The sequence below is a fragment of the Acartia tonsa genome, chromosome 11 (genome assembly GCF_053477335.1).
Source record: "Acartia tonsa isolate MP-2025a chromosome 11, ASM5347733v1, whole genome shotgun sequence".
Classification (NCBI taxonomy): Eukaryota; Metazoa; Arthropoda; class Copepoda; order Calanoida; family Acartiidae; genus Acartia; species Acartia tonsa.
Genome location: NC_137270.1, coordinates 5222575 through 5245914, shown reverse-complemented (window position 1 = coordinate 5245914; position 23340 = coordinate 5222575). Strand labels below are relative to the sequence as shown.

Here is a 23340-nt window from a genome sequence, read left to right as displayed (position 1 = left end):
AGTCGTCCTATGCATCACTTTTTTATTTATTTATTCAATTTTGAAAAAAATTTCTTTCAAAAAAAAGAGTTCATAATTTTATTGCCCTGCAGTGGTCACTGTGACAAATAGTGAAAATATTCATGCCTTTATATCAGAAAACTATCTATTCTCAGGGTGAAAGGGGGAGTCCCCAAAGTTTTATAATGATATTTTCTTACTCGCTGACTTAACAACCTTGGGGACTTCCATTTTGATTGGTTGGTTTATTAAATTGAGTGTCCAAACGTTTTAACTACTAATTTTTTATCCACAGAAGGGGTAATTTTGTGTATCATAATTGGGGAGGTATATCAATTTTTCGGCCATTGGCCTATCCCTTTAGATCCCTGATCTATATTCTATTCTACAACTAAAGTGAATAATGTCATTTGCTCATTTATTCACTATGTGTATATTTCTATGTGTACATCCCTACTGATAATACACCTAATTACCTTTTCTGTAGATTACAATTAGTGGTTGAAACGTTTGGACACCCAACTTATAGAACTAACCAATCAAAATTCAATAAAGTCTCCAAAGTTGTAGATTTTGTCCAAATTAACCTTTCTTAATGAAGTGTATTTCAAAATTATTTTTATATTTAGATTGGACCCAGTGAACGGGGATGCTCGACTAGTCAATTCAGTTTCAGAATCTCAGGTTAGCAAGAGTTTTAGTTGGGGTAATTAGGCTAAATATAATCACGAAGCTCTTCATAGTGCCCATGAAAAAAATGACGCCATATAATTCAAATTACGGGTTTAGTCCCTTTCGTGACAAAGCGTCTTAAGGACCGTTTCGTCGTGTTTTCACAGTCGATGTTCTCCTATTTCCAGCCCCTGTGGGGGGCTCTATTCCTGCATGGCCAATTGCAAAATAACCTATCAAACGCTAATTTAAAAATACGACGAAGCGCCCCTTAAGAGGCGTTGCCACGAAAGGGACTACACCACCAATGACTATTCTTCTGTGTCTGATATATAAATAATTTGTTAGCAAAGATTTATATATGTGATTTCTAACGTTTTCTGAGGTGTGAACATCATTAAAAATCAATACAAATCTGAATGAATTAGTAAGACAATTAGTCAGAAGTATAATTCTAAAGATGCTACGCATTGAAACCCATTTCAAATTCCAATCGTTAAAGAAAGTTTAAAACTTTTTTTCCCTATTTGATAGATATATTCTTAGTTACTTTTTTAAAATAACTTTCTCTGAGGATTCGCAAATTCATTTTTTTTTTCAATTCCCCTGTGATTTAACTTTTCCGATGTTAGTTGAATCTATAACAAGGATGACAACATCTAGAAGTAGCGAAGCTCAAATCATGGTTGGGAATACTGACCAGGATAGAGGTTAAAATCACAAATAGAAATATATTAGAGAGAAAAAAAATCACGAAACCTTTCATCACAAAACCTTTCTCATTCATTTTTAAATTTTTTGTACCATGACTGACAGACTGACGACAAGCACAAAGTACGGGCTGACCGGCGGACGTACAGATAAAGTAAACTATAGAATAGCTTCGCTGCTAAAAATGTATAGGGCAGGTGGTGGTTGAGTAATCCAAAAACAATGACATTCATGTCCGATAGATATCAGCCATAACATGCTATCAAATTTTAGATTAAGCAACATAAATAAAATACAGCTTTTAGTAAGACTATAATAATTCATTCAACTTGATTGAGATAAGTGAAAAATTTGCCGGTTTTTATTAAATAAAAATCGGATTTATTCTATTCTCTTATTCAATTTTATTTTACATTTGTCAGAGAAGTGGTAGTAAAACTTTCTTCAGACGAAATTAAAGCTGTCTTAAACCTTTTTATATCTTGTAATTTATCTCTATTTGCTTATTCTTATAGAAAAGGAAAAAATATTTGAATTTTTTTTATACAATCTGATGAGGTTTTATATATTTTTTATCCCATTCCTGGTGAAATCCCCAGAGTGCGGGAACGTGCACTTTGTTTGCTGAATACTTGTGTGAGCTGCACATACACTCTTAAAATTTTTTATTTTTACACGGAGCACTAGAAAGATTACCATTAACGGTATTGGATGTCAACATTGGAGGATTTTTTTGTCTCAATGTTTTTGAAAACATTCAAAAACATCTAAAAAAAACATTTAAAAACATTGGAGGGTTTTTTTTTCCTTAATGTTTTTCAGTCGAAGATTTTTTTCTATCAAACATTGATAAAACATCAAAAAACATTTTGAAACATTGAAAAAAACATTGAATAAAACATTTAGAAAAACATTGAAAAAAACATTGAATACAACATTTAGAAAAACATTGAAAAAACATTGAAAAAACATTGAAAAAACATTGAAAAAAGCATTGAATAAAACATTTAGAAAAACATTGGATGAAACATTAAAAAAACATTCTATCGCTCGATCATTTAATACCTTGGGATTTAAATATCCATTTATGCTAAATTTTGTTTGCTTAAATAACTCATTCAAAAACAGTGAAAAAAACATTAAAGAAAACCAAAATTTTAAAACTAAAACTTTCTAGTGCCTGTAAAAATGTTAATGTTTCCACCACTAACAAAAAAAAACATTGATAATGTCAAACCCAAGGGGAAAAAAATGTCAGCCACTTTCGTAGCAGTGGAAACAATACATTAATTATAACAAAAAAATACAAATCATTTGGTTCCCGCCTTTTATATTGTTTTGTCCATCAACATTTGTTACCCAATAAATATAGAAATTCTAGATAAACTATTCCTTGATTGGACAAATAGCATGATAGTATGGAAACAACCCGATCGACCGCATTATTGGTATAAAAAAATGTACATGTTTTTGTTTCATCCATCTATTAGTCAGCAATGTTAAATTTCTTAGAATAAAACTTGGCTTGTTGAAATGAAATTTCAGGAATAGATTTTTCATAGTGTACAAATAAAATAAAATAAACAGTTTTGCAAATTGATTTTCGTTTTAATACAAATTCTGTACAAATATTCATCTATTGCTGATGTATTTACTTATCAGAAGCGAAGCTACTCTGTAGTTAAAAGAATCACAATGATCTTTTAAATTATTGATAAAAACTCTTGTACAGTAGCTTTTAATAGGGTATTTTAGGTTAGATTAGGTTAGGTAAGAATGAATAATTGCCCGTTGGGTAAAAAACTTGTGTATCATCATTAGAAATTTACATTTATCAGCCATTGTCTTATCCCTTTAGATCCTTGAATGAAGTCACCAACCTTGTTTATTAGATACTAGCGGATTTGGGTGGAGTTGAATTCGATAACCCAATTTTTATTTTAGATTTTTAAAAAAAAGTTAATTAAAATTATGGGATAATAGATTTTTTGAGGGAGATGAATTTACCTTGAAAGGAGGTGGTACCCTCCCCCAAAACATATATAAACCTTCCCAGGACCTATGAGAAGCTATCCTGTAAAAGAGAACCGGTTCAGCGGTTAGCGAGATCCTTCGGTACTGACAGACAGACAAACGAACAAACATCTAATTACTTTATTACAAAGATCTATTTCAGGAGGGTTTCCTGAAGGACAATTCTGACTGGGATGAGGATATGGACGGGGATGGTGGCAGCCAAACCTGGATGCGACACCAGGAACACCATCAGGACACACACGCACATAACCATCAGGAACAATATGGAGATTGGCCAAAATTTAATATTGGATGCTTTCCCCCATAGTGCCCATTGAGCCTGATACCCCCAATCCCCATATCTAATTTTTAATAAAAACTATGTTGTTTTTCATTGTGATTAACCCCTGCGGTTCTCTAACCCAGCTGCAAATATTACCTAACCTAACCTTACGTATATTATTAAACAAATAAACGAAAAACTACCCCCAACCCATTATTTTCAACTGATTTTGAAATAGCATAGGGGGGTAATGTTCTTTAAAAAAGCCGAATATTGACTACTTAGATACAGTTTGACTTTAAAAAAGCGTTTAATTACATGTTAATGCTAAACTGCTCTTATAACAAATCACATTAGATACATAAAAGAGTGATACATATAGGTTATGAATAGTTAACCTTAATGTTGGATACAATATCAACAAAAATGTGCTGAAAACCTTATACATTATAATATTACTATAATAATCAAAATTGGTGTCTTAGAATTGATAAAACTTTAAATGACAACAAATAATTATATTCTATCCAAAAATTTACATATAAGGTACCTGTGTTTTTTTTAAGTATGCGTTTATAGCCTCTTATTTTAGAATAAATTTGAATAAATTTCATAAGAATAATTATTTTATATAATAAATGAAATAAAAAAAAGGAAATGTGAGCCAAAGATACATCTACATGGATCTTAATCTTTCTTCTTTTAAAAGATTTCTTTTTAGAATAAAGCAAAAATACTCAATAGCAATCCTTGTAATTAAGAAACAACGTGTCTGTCTGTACCGATGGATCTCTCTAACTGCTGAACCGATATAGTTACTTGACAGACTAGCTTCTCATAGGTCCTGGGAAGGTTTACAACTACTTTGGGGACATCCCAGGACACACATGAAGCGTCACTAAAAGGGAGAACTTAATCAAATCAATAGTTAGTGAAATCTTAAGATTAAGATAATAATTCTTACTACTTTATATAATAGAATTACATTGCAATATTACATTATTTTTTATGCTACATATGCACACAACTATTCTGGTCTTTTGTACCAAGAGTTGCATCCTTAACCTTTTTATCACATTTATATAACTAAATGAAATGTAAACAAGAATGATTTTTTCAACGGCTTAAAAATAGATTTTTTTTAAAAAAGTATCTTTCCATTAGTCTAATACGAATAAAAATTTATGGATGGTTTGCTATGGGCGGGTTAAAACCTTCCAAGGACATCTTAGAAGTTTCTCTGTATTGGATACCAGTATCATTGCAGCAATATAAAGAACGTTAGGTACAGACAAACAGACATACAAACAAACAGACAGACAAACAGACGTACAAAGAGACAACAAACAGACAGACAAACAGTCAAATAGACAGACAAACAGATAGACAAACAGACAGAAAAACAGACAGACAATGAGACAGACAAACAGGCAGACAAACACACAGACAAACAGACATACATACAGACAGACAACGAGACAGACAACCAGACATACAAACATACAGACTAACAGACAAACAGACAAACAGACATACAGACAGACAGACTAACATACAGACAAGCAACTTATCTTTTAATATAATGAAATAAATATATCATATTCTTCGCTTTGAAAAGTACGTAAAACCCTTTTAATTTTATTATGAACAATTTGGCTGAAACTATTTTCTTGTACATTAAAAGAAAACTTTTACAGCAGACTAATATCATATTCTTCAGTTTACAATACAAATTTATATACAGCCAATTTACAAATCTGTTATTTGTACGTAAATAAGTAAGGAAAAGCTTTCTTTTTAAAAAACGCATTTAAATTTTTTTTTAATATTCTTCAAGAACTATAAGTTATAAGTATTTTACAATTAAAAGGAGCTTTCTTAAACAGCTTTTAAAATTGTATACGACAATTTTCATCTATAATACAAAGTAGAATGATGTCTGTCTGTCCGTCCCTTAAGATCTCGGGAACTACTGAACCGATCGGATTCTATTCTTCAGGGAATATACCTACTGGTCCTGTGGTGGTTTTAGGCTATTTTCTTGGGGGGTGAGACACTCCCAACCCCCAAAAAACAAAAAATCCCCCTCCCCATTTTTTTTGTAGGGGATTTATTGGTCCTTTATACGTATTTCGCCCATTTTTTTTATCACCTCTTGGGGCAAAGCCCCTAGAGGCTAGGGGCGAAGCCGCTAGTGTAGGTAAAAAAAACTACTGAATATGAATATAAGTTAGATATATGAGAATGAAATAAATAGGCAGAATGCCTTGGCCAATATACAGGCACTACTTATTACACTGCACAGTTAGGCCTTTTAGCCAAAGGTCGTGTAATCAAAAGGGTTGGTTGTCTGTTCGATGTGTCTTAACCTAATATGCAATAGAAAAATGAAACCACAACACTAAAAATAAAGATAGTAAACTGTAGTTATGATAACTAAATTTGTAAATATTGAAATTAGGAAAGTGTATATAAAGTTTTACCTATTTTATATTCAGACATACTACGGTAATATCCTTAATTAAGTAAAATGGATTATCTTAATGATAGGATAGTTTTATACACAACTAGCACAGCACGAATATACTCAGTAACAGGATGTCTGTGTGTAGCTTAGAATTTCACTTGTTATAGTTACACGGACGGATTGTGAATATTTTTAGGGAGGGTACCTCCACCATCTTAAGATAAATCACCCCTATCAGAAAAAAAACCAGTTATCTCATATTATCTTTTTCTTTTAATGATAAAATTAAAAGTGAAAATTCAACTTACCTCTTCCTCCAGTGTGCAAGTTCTCCTAATGACCTCTTGGGGCTTAGCCTCTAGTTCATAATACCAGCTAAGTAATTTTTATTTTTGTAAGCATACTCGTACAGACGGAGTTACGTTCATGTGTTCATAACCTAGAAATATGTAGAATAGCTATGATTATTCATTTAATATTTATACAATTTAAGGATGAAAGTTATAAACATCTTGTTTGTTTTAAGATCTAAATACAAAATAATAACCCGCAATTTAAAGATTGGTAATTTTCTGTTTAAATTTCATTATAAATGCTATTTTACAAAGTGTAACAGTGTTTGTCTGTTTGTCAAGCTTACGATCTCGGTAACCGCTGAACCGATTGGGCTATAATATACAGGAAAACATTTAGATTCATTGCAATTCCTGTGTAGACACTGTATCTTTAGACGGGTAATTACATCACATAAAGTAAAGCAAGGCTTTCGATGCAAAAAAAATATCTTTTTATAAATTCCGGTAAGGAAAAAAAGTAATTGAAAGTTACAATTAATGTAAAATCCTTTTTTTATTCATAATATTTAACATATGAAATTGGATAGAAGATTAATTCAATGCAAGTCCCTGCAACAAAATACATTTATGTTATTGTACCCCTGTATTGATTTAGACCATTTATTTATATTTTTATATCAATATGAAAAAATAGTTTTTATCCTAATATTGGAAAGTTGATTTACCTTTTTTTGTACTTTTATATATTTTTCTTTACAGATTTTGTTATAAAATTCTACGTACAAAAGCAGAAAACCTGGATAACGTTAGTTAAACGTTTTATAGTATGGCTATGAAACCGATTTAAAAACTTTTGCCCCACTAAATTTAGTGAGGCAAACTAAAAGTTTAGAAGGGATAATTTTGCCTCACTAAAATTTTAGTGGGGCAAACTGATTTTAGTGGGGCAAAAGTTTTTTTAAGAATTCACCTCGGTTTTAACTATATAGCTCGATTTGAATTCCTTATTCACCAAATAACTGTACCAATACTTCTATGATTAATGTGTTGAGACGTAACCCAATAAGAAAATCAACGCATCTATTACTGTTAGCCTAAATTAGACTTTATTTATCAATCTCCAATTGTTTTGTTTGAACAGGACGTAAACCTGGATTCCTCAGGTGGGCTGCCCTCCTACCTGGACTGTTTCTCCAGCTTCTGCCAGCAAACCATCCTGCATGGCTGGCACTACCTTACTGACAAGGCAGGATTATATTCATTTACATTCTTAAGCTTTGGTTGCCCTTCTATAATACTTTATTCCTAAACTAGCGGCTACGATTCTCTAGGCCTCCAATGGCACTTTATGTTGAGGGGTAGGTAAAGTTGTCCCCAACCTCTACTTTTAATTCAGTTTTTTTTTAAATTTTGGTAGGGTCGTCATTTTTTCTAGAGACTTTTTCTCTGGGTAATTTGTTGGTATCCTCCTCTAAAAATAGTTGAAAACCTTCCCATGACGTATAATCAGCTACATTAAAACAATATCGGTTCAGCTGTTAAAAATATCTTTCGGTACACAGAGACAGTCACAAAGATAGACATCCTGTTACTTTTATATAATGATGAATGTAAAGGATTTCCATAATTTGAAAACATAACAGTGTAGTAAAGTTAAAAATTTTAGTCTAAAAATCAAAAAGTCACTAAATATTTGTAGAATAAAAATTGTACTCAATTAAAATAGAACAGTAAAATATAATTATAAGAAAACATTGAAATTAATTTGACAGACAAATCTAGAAAGTAAAACAAGTACAAAAGTATTGGGTATAATTACAAACTACACAATGTTGAAAAATTAAAACAAATATTAAAACAGATATGGTAAGTTATAGTGAAGCTTCACTTTATAAAAAGTATGTTTGTATAACCCTTTAATACCTGCTTATTTATTTTATCCACTTCTAAAGATGAACTCCAATTTAGTTTCCGAAAGTGTACCTAGCGTCCGCGTCCTATCTCGAAATTTGCTATTAGCTAAAAAAGCTTCAAACTTCCAAAAAAAAAAAAAATTTTAAACATTAAAATTTTGAATGTATAATGTATAAATCCGGAGTAGCTGAAAATAGGGTCTGCAATAATTGGGTTATCTGCTGTACACTTTAGGAAACTAGGGCTAGAAAAGGAAATCCATTTGGAGCTCATCCTTCTAAAAATACTGTGATAGTTCAGGGAGGGAGAGAACAATGTCGCTTAAATTAATAAACTTCCTAGTATTCCTATAAATTGTATAAACAATATAATGGTCACACTTCACATTTAAAAATTGGGGAAAAGATAAATCCAGGGTTCGGCAGCCGCGCCTCAGCTGTGCATAAGCCTCAGTTTTAAACCTGCTTGTGAGCAGAAAAAGAAATTTCACAAAGCAGGATTGTCTGCTAAAGATCAGTTTTATATATCCAGCGGCTGCCGATCCCTGGATAAATCTCCAAGCAGTCATAGGTAATTTCAAAAGAATAGATGCTAGTTTTATTACCCAATCAAGATTAAAAGTCCCAAAAGTTTTAAGTTAGGGAACTTTGAGAACCAGTGTAATTCACAGTCTCATGTCCCCTCCTTTCATGGCTGTACAAAGAGTTAGTGATAACAACAAGTTTATATTGTTTATTGTTTTATCGGTAAAAATAGATAACAAGGACAATGAGTTCCATTAACAATAGCTTGAATAAGAAAAAAAAATGACATTAAAATATGGACAATCGGACGAATATTAGAATTTTATAAGACAAAATACTTCTAGATTTATGAACTGATTGATTGGTATAAATATATATAGCTTTACCACTGAAATTATTTTTCAAAAAACAAGGATGACAACATCCATAAAAGCGAAGCGCTGAACGGTAGAACAAAGGGATATTAACATGTAAGAACTGAATTATCAGAACATGAATGTATAAGAGTCGATGCAAAATTGTAAGTAAATTTGTTGAAAAACTGCTTGATACAGAATAATGTTTATGGACATACTTACGTTTTTAAGACTTAATTATAGAGTTGCTTCGATTATAATATTGATAATATTGTACTTTGTTGTCCCAGGAATCAGGAATCAACATGTTTAAAATGGACTTACGGACATTTTGGTAATGATTATAGAGTTGCTACGCTTTCTAAATCGTACCTAACTACTACAGGAATCACCAAGCAAAGTTTGAAATCGATAGGACAATTCTAACATGCCTAAATTAGCGAAAAAAGCTATCCGTTACGGACGTACGGATGGACGGACCGACCCTAATTATAGAAAAAGCTTCGCCTTTAAAAATTATTCAGAAAGACTGCAAATTATTCAGATTACAAAAATGTAATACATACGTTTACTCATTCGTTAGCTTGAAGACTTTGGGGGATTTTTATAGCTTGCAATGAATATATTGAATGAGGGGTGTAATCTAATATTGTCCAAAGTCCTAATATTTTTAAAAGCGAAGCTTTTCTATAATTAGGGTCGGTTTGTTCGTACGTCCGTCCGTCCGTAACGGATAGCTTTTTTCGTTAATTTAGGCATGTTAGAATTGTCCTATTGATTTAAAACTTTGCATGGTGATTCCTGTAGTACAATAATATAAGCGAAGCAACTCTATAATCAAGTCCTAAAAATGTAAGTGTGTCCATTCCGTATCAAGCAGTTTTTCAACAATTTTACTTATAATTTTGATTCGACTCTTATACATTTATATTCTAATTATTCAGTTCTGACATTATACAAGTGTTAATGTCCGTTTGTCCTTCCGTTTCAGTGCTTCGCTTTTATGGATGTTGTCATCCTTGTTTTTTTTATATTTTTGGATGTCCAATTTATCACCAATTGTCGTATCCCTGAATTATCATCAATTCCTTTCATATGATAAGTTGGGTAAAGGATACAGAAATAGTTTGCATAGTATTATAGACAGCTTTCGTTCATAGATTAAAACCCATGGTGTAGAAGGCTCGGAATAACAAAACTGAAATTAATTCTATGTTTTCTTAAAATTAATTATATTGTGGAAAATTGTTTGTAATACGATGCAATACATGATTTTTCAATATGCCTGAGAACCGGTTCTAATCCATTGGATATTGATCGGCTTTGAAGACATACTGATAATATCATGTTTTTGCAAACTATAATTATAGTCAAAGTTGATTAAGATAACGTTTATTTTTTAAGACTATTTTTTACATTAAAATGTCATTATAAAAATTAAAATAAGGCCCTGTGGGCAGAGTTACATTTAGTTCATACCCCCTCTATTCTATTACTTTAATGAAGACTTGCGGCTACGCCCCTAGAGGCCTCTAGGGGCACTTGAGGAGGAGAGAGTCGAATTTAATAATTCAATTTCTTATTTTAGATTTTTAAAATAAAGTAAAATAAAAAAATTTTAATTGTTTTGGGGGGGGGATTTTTTTTATTTTTTTTTTTTTTGGGGGGGGGGGGTTGGGGGTGTCCCACCTCCCAAGAAAATAGTTATTAACCTTCACGGGACCTATGAAAAGCTACCCTGTTAAGGAGAACCCGATCGGTTTAGCGGTTAGCGAGATCCTTCGGTACAGACAAACACACAAACATCCTGTTACTTTATTATAAGGATTATATAAACTGTTCCCTCACTTCTTTGATTAGCTGAGTACTTTTCTAGTGTTTTATAGCATTAGAAAAAATTAAAATATTCAGGGATATAAATTTATGAACATCCTCAATTATGCTACACAAAATTACTCCTTCTGTAGATTACAAATAGTGATTGAAACGTTTGGACACTCAAATTAATTAAATAACAAATCAAAATCCATTAAAAGTCCCCAAAGATGATAAGCAAACGAATAAGAAAACATTGGAGACTAGTGTAATAAACCATGTCTTCTTACCTGGAAATATTGCCCTCAACATTTTTTTTCAATTCATCCGTCTAGAGATTTTCATCTTATTGGATCTAAAAATAAATCTAAACTAGTGTACATTTTTTTTTAATTACTAATAAAATTTTCTATTAATTTTCGAACATTTTTACCCAAATTTTGGAAGATTTATTTTTTTTAATTTTTAAGAGGCTTTACTTAAGAAATGTCGCATTAGGAGGTTTGTCCTTTAGGATGTTTGTCGTTTAGGAAGTTTGTCGCATTAGGAGGTTTGTCGCATGTTCGTTGGCCTAACAACTTTGAGGCCTTTAATTGAATTTTGATTGGTTCATTCATTAAGTGGTGTGTCCAAGTGTCTCAATCTAATTGTAATGTACAGAAGGATTAATTTTGTGTATAATAATTAGAAATGTACATCAATTTATCGGCCATTATCTTATCCCTTTAGATCCTTGAAGATAACCATACATTTTTTTAAACGAATAGATATCGGGTAGTATTACCCACCATCCCCATGTTATTGTTCATAATCCCAAATAGGTTAATGTCAAAGCCGCTAGTTAGATAAATAGGATTAAGTTTTTACGTCAAAAAAGTTATTGTTTAGCATAGATTTTTTTATTATTTTTTCTTTGTTTGTTTACATAATTTGATAATTATAGACTTATGTAATATCAACGGTGAACCAATACTTTCACATGAGACACTTTTGACACTTAACCAATCAAAATTCAATACAGTCCCGAAAGATGTTATGCCAACGAATAAGAAAGCGTAATTCAAAACTTTGGGAACTAGTGTAATAAACAGCCCAATGTCCCCTCCCTCCCTGATAATAAGTATTACAAATGTCCTTTATCATTTTACTCAAAGCATGTTGATTTTTGTAAATTTATTTTCTGGGTATTAAGAAAAACTTGCAGTTCTGAAATTTTGTGGAAGTTATAAAACACCAATCCCCAGCTGCATATATAAACACATTAATAAACACATTACAGGAATAAAAAAAAAGAATGAAATTGTTGAAAGCAACTAATAAAAACATATAAAACCCAAGTAAGTTTCGGTAAATCTTTTTTTTGCTTATGTTATTTTAACAAATGGCATAATGCCGAAGTACATATTGGGTAAATTTGCTCTTATAGTGATGTATTATGACAGCTTTTACTTTATTAACCACACAGTCGACAAAAATGTATATAAAATAAATTATGGCTATTTATATATTGCACTATAGAAAGTAGAATATTCAAAATTTATTCATTCATTTTTAAAAAAGAATCTAAAAAAGGACATACGACTTATATAAAAATTTTCAATCTATCAAATAAATTTAGTTTTTATTGATATTTTGAAGTAAAATGCAGAGTCGCTTTGCTCTTAAATTTTAATAGTTGAACTAATACACATAATTTAATTCTGAAGTTTTATGGTTTCTTTGTTTTTATATTCATTAAATTTCATTTAATTTACCTACTTTTTATAAACAAATAGATAATAAAAATCATATGAAATTGTTGAGAAAAAAGGAAGAAAAAAGGTTCGGGGTTCAGGGATTTGTTTCGGGAAGATAATTTAAGAATTATAAGGATTAGATTATATAATAGTCTAAAAAGTAAAGTTCTTACTCCCATTACTAAGTTTCGGGATCATTAGTTTACATAATTTCAAGGCTTTTAACTTTGCAGGGTAATCATTAAAATTTACCTAACCTAAAATAGCCTATCTAAAGCTGCTGTGAAAATACGACGAAACTTACAACTTAGTTTTCTTTCCATGAAATTTCTTTCCTTTATTTTTAAAAGCGAAGCTTTTCTATAATTAGGGTCGGTCTGTCCGTATGTCCGTCCGTCCGTCCGTAACGGATAGCTTTTTTCGTTAATTTAGGCATGTTAGAATTGTCCTATTGATTTCAAATTTTGCATGGTGATTCCTTTAATAGTTAGGTACGATTTAGAAAGCGTAGCAACTCTGTAATCATTACCAAAATGTCCGTACGTCCATTTTTTTTTTTTTTCTACCGTTTCAGTGCTTCGTTTTATGGATGTTGTCATCCTTGTTTTATAAATATTTAGTTATAACGATGTTATACCCTATCTCTATTTATATTTCATGTTTTACAGTTTAAAGAAGGATTGCTAAATAGCTAAAAGAAAAAAGCAAATACAAGGTGGCATTTAGTATTTTATGAAGTTATTTGGGAAGTACTTGCATTCTTTTGCAATTATAAAAAAAATATTTAGTAATGATTGTGTTAATTTTTATGCTCTCCATATTATACTTTAGTATTGCAGGAATCCATGTGTTAAGTTTGAAAGATCTGACATTTCTGAACTAAAGAGCTTTCACCTAAGGACAGACAGATGTTTTGACTTAATCTAAATATATAAAAACTTCGCTTTTTTATTAAAATACTTCTGTTTACTCTCTTAGCCACCATTTTTTTCGATCTTTTGTCTAAAGATTATTCCTAAAGTTAACTATTTATTACAACATTACATCACTGATATAGTCAAGTATAGATTATAAGCGTACAGTAATTTTTGAGGTATTAAGATGGTGGGAACCATTCTAATAACTATATTTTTAAGGGAGGGGGAGGGATCCCATAGGTTTGTTTATTATGTTTGTTGTAACTAAAAGCTACAAAAAAAATTATTTCAGTTACCTTAGAAGGTAAGAAGTTATAGTCATATCCTTACCCCCCCCCCCCCTTCCTCAAAATTAATATTAGAAGTCCCCACCAAATTAGAGTTAACATTCATTTTCTTATTTTTTTTGTATAAGTTTTAGTAAGGAGAATGCTTTGTTATATTAATCCATAGATGATACAGCATTTTTAAAAGCGAAGCTTTTCTATAATTAGGGTCGGTCCGTCCGTACGTCCGTCCGTCCGTCCGTCCGTCCGTACGTCCGTCCGTACGTCCGTCCGTCCGAGATAGATAGCTTTTATTCGTTAATTTAGGCATGTTAGAATTGTCCTATCGATTTCAAACTTTGCATGATGATTCCTGTAGTAGTTAGGTACGATTTAGAAAGCGTAGCAACTCTATAATCATTACCAGAATGTCCGTACGTCCATTTTAAACATGTTGATTTTTCTACTTTTTTAAAAGCAAATTTTTATGTGAACTAATCATCCGTTTGATCTGATTTTTGGTATATTGATTCCTGTGACAACAAAGAACAATATTATAAGCGAAGCAACTCTATAATCAAGTCCTAAAAATGTAAGTATGTCCATAAACATTATCCTGTATCAAGCAGTTTTTCAACAAATTTACATACAATTTTGCGTCGACCTTTATACTTTTATATTCTGATTATTCAGTTCAGACACTATACAGGTGTTAATGTCCGTTTGTCCTACCGTTTCAGTGCTTCGCTTTTATGGATGTTGTCATCCTTGTTATTATATGATTACCTATGAATAATACGTAGGTTAACACAGGGATATAAAGGGATAAGACAATGACAGATAAATTAATGTACATCCACAATGATGATGCACAATATTAACCATTCTGTAGACTATGATTATATAGTGGTTGAAACGTTTGAACACTCATCTTAATGAAATAATCAAATCAAAATTTAATAAAAGTTCCTAAAGTTGCTAAGCCAATAAATAAGAAAACGTTATTATAAGGCTTTGATACTACAGCATTAAATAGGACAATGTCCCTTTCCTCCCTGCAGAATAATCGGGTCCGAATAATCTATCCCAGCTGTGTTCTTGGGACTAAGGGGATTTTAGGTTTACAGCTCTATATAGTCAGGAATCAATTTTTAAAAGCGAAGCTTTTCTATAATTAGGGTCGGTTCGTCCGTCCGTCCGTAACGGATAGCTTTTTTCGTTAACTTAGGCATGTTAGAATTGTCCTATCGATTTTAAATTTTGCATGGTGATTCCTTTAGTAGTTAGGTACGATTTAGAAAGCGTAGCAACTCTATAATCATTACCAAAATGTCCGTACGTCCATTTTTAACATGTTGATTTTTTTTACTTTTTTAACAACAAATTTTTATGTGATCTTATCATCGGATTGATTTGATTTTTAGTATATTGATTCTTGGGACAACAAAGTATAATATGTTTATTCAGTTCTTACACTATACAAGTGTTAATGTCCGTTTGTCCTACCGTTTCAGTGCTTCGCTTTTATGGCTGTTGTCATCCTTGTTTTTTAATAAGGAGTTAAACCAAATATCAATATAGATTTCAAACAGGGATCTTAAGTTATAATTAAGTATAAAACCTAAATTATAAATTATATGATGAATTTGTCATTTAAGGATGAAATAATATCTAAAGACACAGAAATACATTCTTACAATTCAGAAGTAAACCACTATGTAAAATGTAGCATGCACAGGGTTTGCATTTTTTTCACACCACCATTAAATTTAGGTATAACATAGTTTATCGAGTAAATTATTTCGTTAAAATTAAGAAATTTAATTCTGTAAATATTTTGTTCACTAAAATAAATCATCTTTCATGATTTAGCTTTATCCATTTTATTACATAATTCATCTTGTTATAAAAAAATCTTAAATACCTTATTCAATAAATTTTTTGAGGCTAAAAACAACAATTTTTGTCTAATTAATATGGATAAAAGATTCATTAAAGATAAAAAGAACAATTACATAATTCAGTGAGAAAGAAAAAGCTTTACACTTTTTCATACATCATTTCTTTTTGTACTTATTGCTTTGGCTTCAATTCATTTTAATTTGAACAAAAACTTATAAAAGTATACTTAAAACTGCAAAAAAAAAATTATTTGAACAGTTTTGGTATTTTTTTTGGTAATCCGACATACTACCTAAAGGGCCAAACCTACTAACCTACATACTAAGGCAAAAAGCTCCTAAAGGGACAACTCTTAAAACTTACTAGGATTTTTAAAAATTATTAAATAAAAAAATCTTCCATAATTTGAGTACAAAATCCTCCAACACTAAAACAATTTAACCATCCTTAGGACTAAGATGTGTCCTTTAGTAGGTTTCTCCAATTAGGAGGTTTGTCGGTGTACCATTGTAATTAAAACACATTTTTAAAAAAGGATACTAAAGTGTTGGGGACAATACATAACATTAATAAAAATCACCTTAAAACAGCCTAAAACATGACATGACAAATAACTCTTGAAGTACTAGCAACGGCGGCCCTAGAATCTAAAGTCTTTGTGCACCATGGAGTAAGGAAGGGAATAGCAGAAAAATAGTCAAAATGTAGTTATCAAAATCTTAAGTTAAATCAGAAAAAACTTACTATTTTTTATGCTTACAAATTAGAATTTTGATACATAGATCACAGAGACTATGTACTTAATATAAATGCATGTAAGAAGAAAATTGCTTCCTGAAGCCTACAAATTAGGGAATAAAGTTCTTAAAAATAAAAATCAAGAAATGTTGGGTTTTTAAATAAATTCTATAAATAGAATAATTGTCAAATGTGGAAAATGTTGAGGATTCAAACAACCAATGGACGTAGATTATAGAGTTGCTGCGCTTTCAGAATTGTTCTTGTTAAAGGTTCCATTACACAAAGTTTGAAATCAATGGACAGTTTTAACATACACAAGACTATTGAAGCTACCCATTGCGGACACTGGAACCAAATGTAAAAAAACTTTGCTTTACAAAAAAAAACATTTTGGTCATGGAACGAAAATGAAGTTGCGGGTTTCGTCGCATTTTCACAGTAGCTTTTGAAAGGTTATTTTATTTTAGGTTAGGTAAGTATTTATGATTGCCCCGCAGGGCTAGAAAATAGGCCCCTCAGGGTTAGAGCCACCCGCAGAGGCTATAAATAGGAGAAAAGCTACTGTGAAAATGCGACGAAACCCAAAACTTTGTTTTCTTTCCATGATCCAAACTTTTAATTATATTTACTTTTAACCGTTATAAATCTATCTCAACCATAACATTTATAAATTAGTAACTACTGCTGCTTCATAACGAAATATATTTCAAAGAAAAAAATATTCATTATCAATCGCATCTCTTGTAGAAGTGAATCAAGCAATATTAGCTTGGTCGTTTTATAATAATTTAATTAAGTATAGATATACACAATTAGAAATATTTTCTCCCAATATCTGTAAGTATGATCCTCTATGAGAGGTATGATGTCATAGAAATGTCATAAATTATTCATTGTGTTTATAAAGTAAACTCCTTTTTTGTGTGTGTGTTTATGCAAAAGTACATTAAAAGCATGCACGTAATTACACTTTTTGTAGCGAACCTTTTCTATATTTAAGTCCATCCTTCTGTTACTACGTTTCTCAGTAGTAGATAGCTTTTATCGTTAATCTAGGAAGCCTTCTCAGACAACTCAGAAAGCGTAGTAACTGTATAATCATTAGCAGAAAGTTAGTATGTCCATTTTTATCATGATGTTTTTTAGCTTTTTTTTAAAAAAATCAATATGTAATATGATATAATAATTCTCTATGTGTAAACTCGTTTTTTTCCAAAGCTAATATACAATAATATTTTTTTAAAATTCAGAACACTAAAGATGAAAAATTAGTATACGCTATAGAATGCCAAAGCTTTTAGAGATTAAATTATATCTATTCCACAGAAGGCATATGTCAGATATTTGTTTAGGCTTGGTTAATTGTATGATGTCACAAGTGCCAGGGATCTAAAGGTTTAAGATAATGGCCGAAAAATTTATGTAACTTCCCAATGATTACACATTAAATTACTCCTTCTGTAGATTACGTTATTGTACGAAACATTTGAATACTCAACTTAATGAACCAACCAATCAAAATTCAAGAAAAGATCTCAAAATTTTTAAGAAAACGAATAAGAAAACGCTATTATAAAAGTTTGGGAACTAGAGCAAAAACAGCTAATGCCCCCTCCCTCCCTTAACAAATGCATAATAAAGCTCTGTGATATCACATTTCAATATTTGCATCAATAAAAAACATGATCACATGTCGTCAGAGGAAGGACAAACAATACAAGACTAAATTTGACATATATCAGTATTATCCTGTGACAAAGTAGCAGGATGTCTTAAGTCTCTGGGTATGTCTGCGTCTATACACTAAAGTACTTTTAGGTTCCTGGCATCTTATACCAATAACGAAATTAATTCGAAAAAAATCACAATACCTATACGTGACTTTCAGCTGTCGTTGGGGGGTCAACATATAGTAAAATTGACGACCTTTTCATTTGCCCCCCAATTATTTTTTAAGTTTTATTTCACTTGTTTGATATACCTGGGTTCCTAGGGAGTTTTTATGCATTTTTAAGGAGAATACCTCTACTTTTGTAAGAAAAAGATGTTGGGTCGACCCTCATCTTCGTCAAAGAGGGGTCTCAGGACGCAGCCGCTAATTGATAAAGTAAAGTAGAAAGCCTTTTAATTAGAAGCAAAGGTTCTTTGGAACAATAAGACTTTTCAGGAAAGATTTATATTGGTCTAGAGATAGTTCATACATCATTAATCAGTTGTATGCAAGATTTGGAAATAAAATAATTTTTAATGATTATGAACTTGCCTATTTTCAACAAACACACGTATAAATATCTTTTTTACTATACAAAAAGATATTATTTTTCTCGTATTCATTCGAATCCGGTAGATAGGAACCGGTTCTCATCCATACGAAAAAACTATGTCTAGCATCGTATTATATCCAGTTTTCTACGAATATAGAAATGTACAATCATAAGATTAAAACCAGTTTTTTTAGCCCGTGCCTTCGGCACCTCAGGGCTTAAAAACTGGTTTTAATCTTATAATTGTACTTTCTATACGATGCGAGAAATAACTATTAATGAATGTAATAAAATGTTTATAGAATAACCAGTCCTCATTTTCTGATTCAAACCATCCACATAAGGTAACTAATTATTTTTTTGGATGCTGTGAGTATTGGTGCAAAAAATATGACGTAACAAAAAAAATTAGCCAATGGCTAATTTTTTTGTTACGTCATATTTTTTGCACCAATACTCACAGCATCATTTTTTTGCAATCTACAAATCTTGATTATTAAAATCTACCCATGCAATTAATTTACCTGCCAGTTTTCTTTTTAACTATATCTCTCTTTTTATTTATCATTTAATACATCTAACTATAAGTCAAACATTCTACATTGTTATTTTACAATGATCTTTCTTTATCTACCGCTTAGTTTTTTTTCATCTTACTAATTGAAAGATTTAAATATATTTAGATACTTAAATCTGTTGCACTTTATAATGCTCAAATCACCATGCATGGATTGACTAACTGACAATCATTTTACTTACCTTTTTTTATCTATCTACCAACTACTTCTCTATCTAGACTTGTTGTACCTGTGACTGCTCAAATCACCATGCATGTTGTCGTCTAATCAACCATGATTCAACAGGTGGACATGGAACAAATGGATGCAGGAATGAATGATTATTAACTTTGTGTAATTTACACATGAGCTTAAGGGGTAAAACGTGTACAATCCCAATAACGAATAGCAAAATTACACTGTCTGCATTTTAAAATAATTGGTTGTAAAGTTTGGACAATATTAGTTTGGAACCAACCAATTAAAATTCTTTGTAAAAAGTACTCAGTTTTTTATCCATCTAATAAGATAATATTTTTATAAAACTTTTGATAGCTGTGTAAATTATTCCCTTCTCTTACCGTAAAATACCGCATTTACAAGAAAGCTTAGCAATTTAATGTTTCAACTTGGAAACTCTATATTTTTAAGACAAAAATCCTTGTGATCATCATAAATGGAAAAAAATACCAAATTCTAAAATTGTCTTCTAAAACTTTTTAGTACGTTTAGGGTTATTGGCCCAATTTTCATTCATTGTAAACTTTATTCATTGTAAGTATGAATTACCAATTTAAATTTAAGCAGAATATAATCCAAGAAAACTTAACTTTTAGAAAGATTTAAATACCATTATATTATATTACTTTTGAAACAAAATATTGGACCTAAATACCTATTCTCCTAGCCATTGGCAGCCTTTAAAAACTTCTAAGAGCCAAGGCAGTAAAAAGCATAAAAAATTTTATATGGTTTTTCTTATTTATTGGATTTTGGCTGTTTTAGATTGTTTCCAGAACTTGTTTATAGACCTTGTATTTTTAATGTGATTCGAAGTATGAATGGATATAGAATAAACGTGGATATTAAGACACTTGGGGAAAATTGTACTCAATTTAGGTTCAATTCATTTATTGGAGGGGGGGGGGGGGGTCGCTAGTTCTACTTTATTATAGAACATAAAAATCCAAGCAATAAAATATCCATTGAAGTATGTTGTGAATCGTTCATTATACCCACAGGCAACAAAGCAACCGTTGTTGCAACTCATCATTGCAAATTTGTCGTTGTAATTCTTCCTTTCTTCACAGTACTACCACAAATTTAGGTAGGTCAAAACTTTTTTGTTATCGCGACGTATTATAGACATCTTTCCGCGGATTTTAAAATGAAAAATTATAAAGTTAAAACCAGTTTTGTTCGCCGCGAACCAAAATTGATATTAACATTATAATTTGTATTTTAAGATTCGTGGAAAATCGTCTGTTATACGATACAAATATGATTTTTAAGTATTACTGAGAACCGGTTCTAATCTAGTAGATATTAGTCGGTTTCGAAGCCATACTGAAAAAGATTAAAATTAAAAAAGTAATTTTTGTTAGTATTCAAATTTGGTAGACGAAGAAAGTCGCTCAAAAAATCAGCATGTAACGTCATAATAAAAAACGAGGGATTATCCATCTCTTATTTAGGGGTTTTCTTTCCCATTCTTCCCTTCCTCATCCCTCATTTTTATGACGTCATTGAGGGACTTTCTTTGTCTTCCAAAATTTGAATCATCTGTTGGGTCATTTCACAAAAAAAATATGGTTTAGATGTTTTGTTATGTAATAGTACTTAGTTTGACATGTAATTCCTAAGTTAAGTTGGGGTTTTGAATTAGAATTATATTTGGGAATTTAACGATAACATTATCTGTATTCTAAAGTATTAAATTTTTTGTCTGAAGCTAAAGTTCTCGAGAATTATTGGTTCGTACGGGATTTACTTTTCAGGAAAGCATTATAAGCTATTTTCCTGAACTTCCCCGCCCTCTTCTAGAGGCTAGGAGTTAAGCAACTAGTATGATAGTATTGTAGATACCTTACCTCATACAGGCGGGATTATCCATCGGCTTTTTAGTGTTTATTTATGGAATCCAGCGCATCATCTGCTTGTAATGGAATGAGATACTCTAACACACCCAAGGATATCAGGTTAAGTAACATCCATCAGACAACCAACCCTTTGATTGCACGACCTTTGTCTGAGAAGTCATAAAGTTGTGTATGGTAGTGATTTGCGACAGTTTATGGGCCTAGGCATTCCCCCTATTCTTATTATTTATGTCGCGCACCTGACATAGCAGCAGTAGGAATCATTTTTAACGTCTTTCGTTGTGACACTCAAGGATATTCTGTTGTATTGTAGATACTGGATCCTGCCATCCTGGTGGCCACCACCACCAGCATCAATGTTATCCTGGACAACATGACACAGGAACTCAACTTTTTAAAATAATTTTCATCTTTTTCACATGTTCCTAATTTTATAAGCGAAGCTTTTCTATTATTAGGGTTGGTCCGTCCGTACGGTTAGGTAACGGTTAGCTCTTTTCATTAATTTAGTCCCGTTAAAATTGTCTGATCTATTTCATCTGTGCGTATGATTTAGAAAGCGTAGCAACTTTATAATAGTTACCAGAATGTCCGTACGTACATTTAAATCATGTTGATATAAAACTTTTTGAACAACAATTTTTTATGTGATATAATTATTCTATATAACTAATTTTTGGAAATCTAATTCCTAGGACAACAAATTACGATATTAAGTGTAAAGAATCTCTGTAATCAAGTCCTAAAAATTTAAGTATGTTCTTTAAACAGTATCCTTTGTTCTGTTTTGCAACAAATTTACTTACAATTTAGATTGAACTTATACATGTACATTCTTTATTATTTCTGACACTCGTTTGTCCTACCGTTTTAAAGCTTCGCTTTTATGGATGTTATCATCCTTGTTTATAGTAGCTGAAGAATAAGTAAATTAACAAAGTAAGAAGGACACAATACAATCTGTCCCGATTTTGTATTACTTTTGAGGAACATGATTGCAGTTACGTCATATTTTTCTTTCCCGAAAAAGGGAAGGGGGGAAGAAAATCTCTCCAAAAGAGATGGGGAAAACCCCCTTTTCTCCCATCACTTTTGTCTTCCCCCCTTTCCTTTTTTTCTTTCCCCCTTCCCTTTTTCGGGAAAGAAAAATATGACGTAACTGCAATCATGTTCCTCAAAAGTAATACAAAATCGGGACAGATTGTATTGTGTCCAAAGTAAGGAGCACACAAAATATTGAAAAAGTATTATTTGATGCCCCACAGGAAACGGAGGGTGTAACGTGAGATCTGTGAGCCAAAATGGAATCAACTGTCCACACAGTGTCAACACACACAATAACTCCCATACCATCCATAACAATACCCAGCAAAACCTTTTCAATATACCCACTTCCACACAGGAATCAATACTTAAAAAATATGTTCATCAATGTTTTTAAATTAATGTTCCGTATATTGTAAATGCAAACAGGAATCTAAAGGGATAAGACAATGACTGATAAATTTATGTATATTCAATTGATGACACACAAGATTAACCCCTTTTATAAATTACAATTAGTGGTTGCAACGTTTGGACACTAAACTTAATGAACCAACCAATCACAATTCAATAAATCCGCCAAAGTTGTTAAGCAAACAAATAAGAAAACATTATATAAAACTTTGGGGACTAGTGTAATAAACAGCCCAATATCCCCTCCCTCCCTGAAACATCAAGCATATAAAAGAAGTATGTTAATATGTCAGTCATAAAAACTTCACAAATTATAATAATCCATTAAAAAATATGTTGACTTCAT

The 23340-nt window shown here is 31.3% G+C and overlaps 1 protein-coding gene across 1 annotated transcript in view; it reads left to right on the top strand.

Annotated features, from left to right (window-relative positions):
- Positions 1-19778, top strand: part of LOC145332494 (uncharacterized) — a 35024-nt gene extending 15246 nt beyond the window's left edge. The window contains exons 4-8 of the mRNA XM_080177496.1: positions 630-684; positions 3560-3678; positions 7589-7691; positions 19183-19224; positions 19677-19778. Coding sequence (XP_080033622.1) covers positions 630-684; positions 3560-3678; positions 7589-7691; positions 19183-19224; positions 19677-19778 — 421 coding nt within the window. The remainder of the gene's footprint in view (positions 1-629; positions 685-3559; positions 3679-7588; positions 7692-19182; positions 19225-19676) is intronic.
- Positions 19779-23340: the final 3562 nt, after the last annotated feature.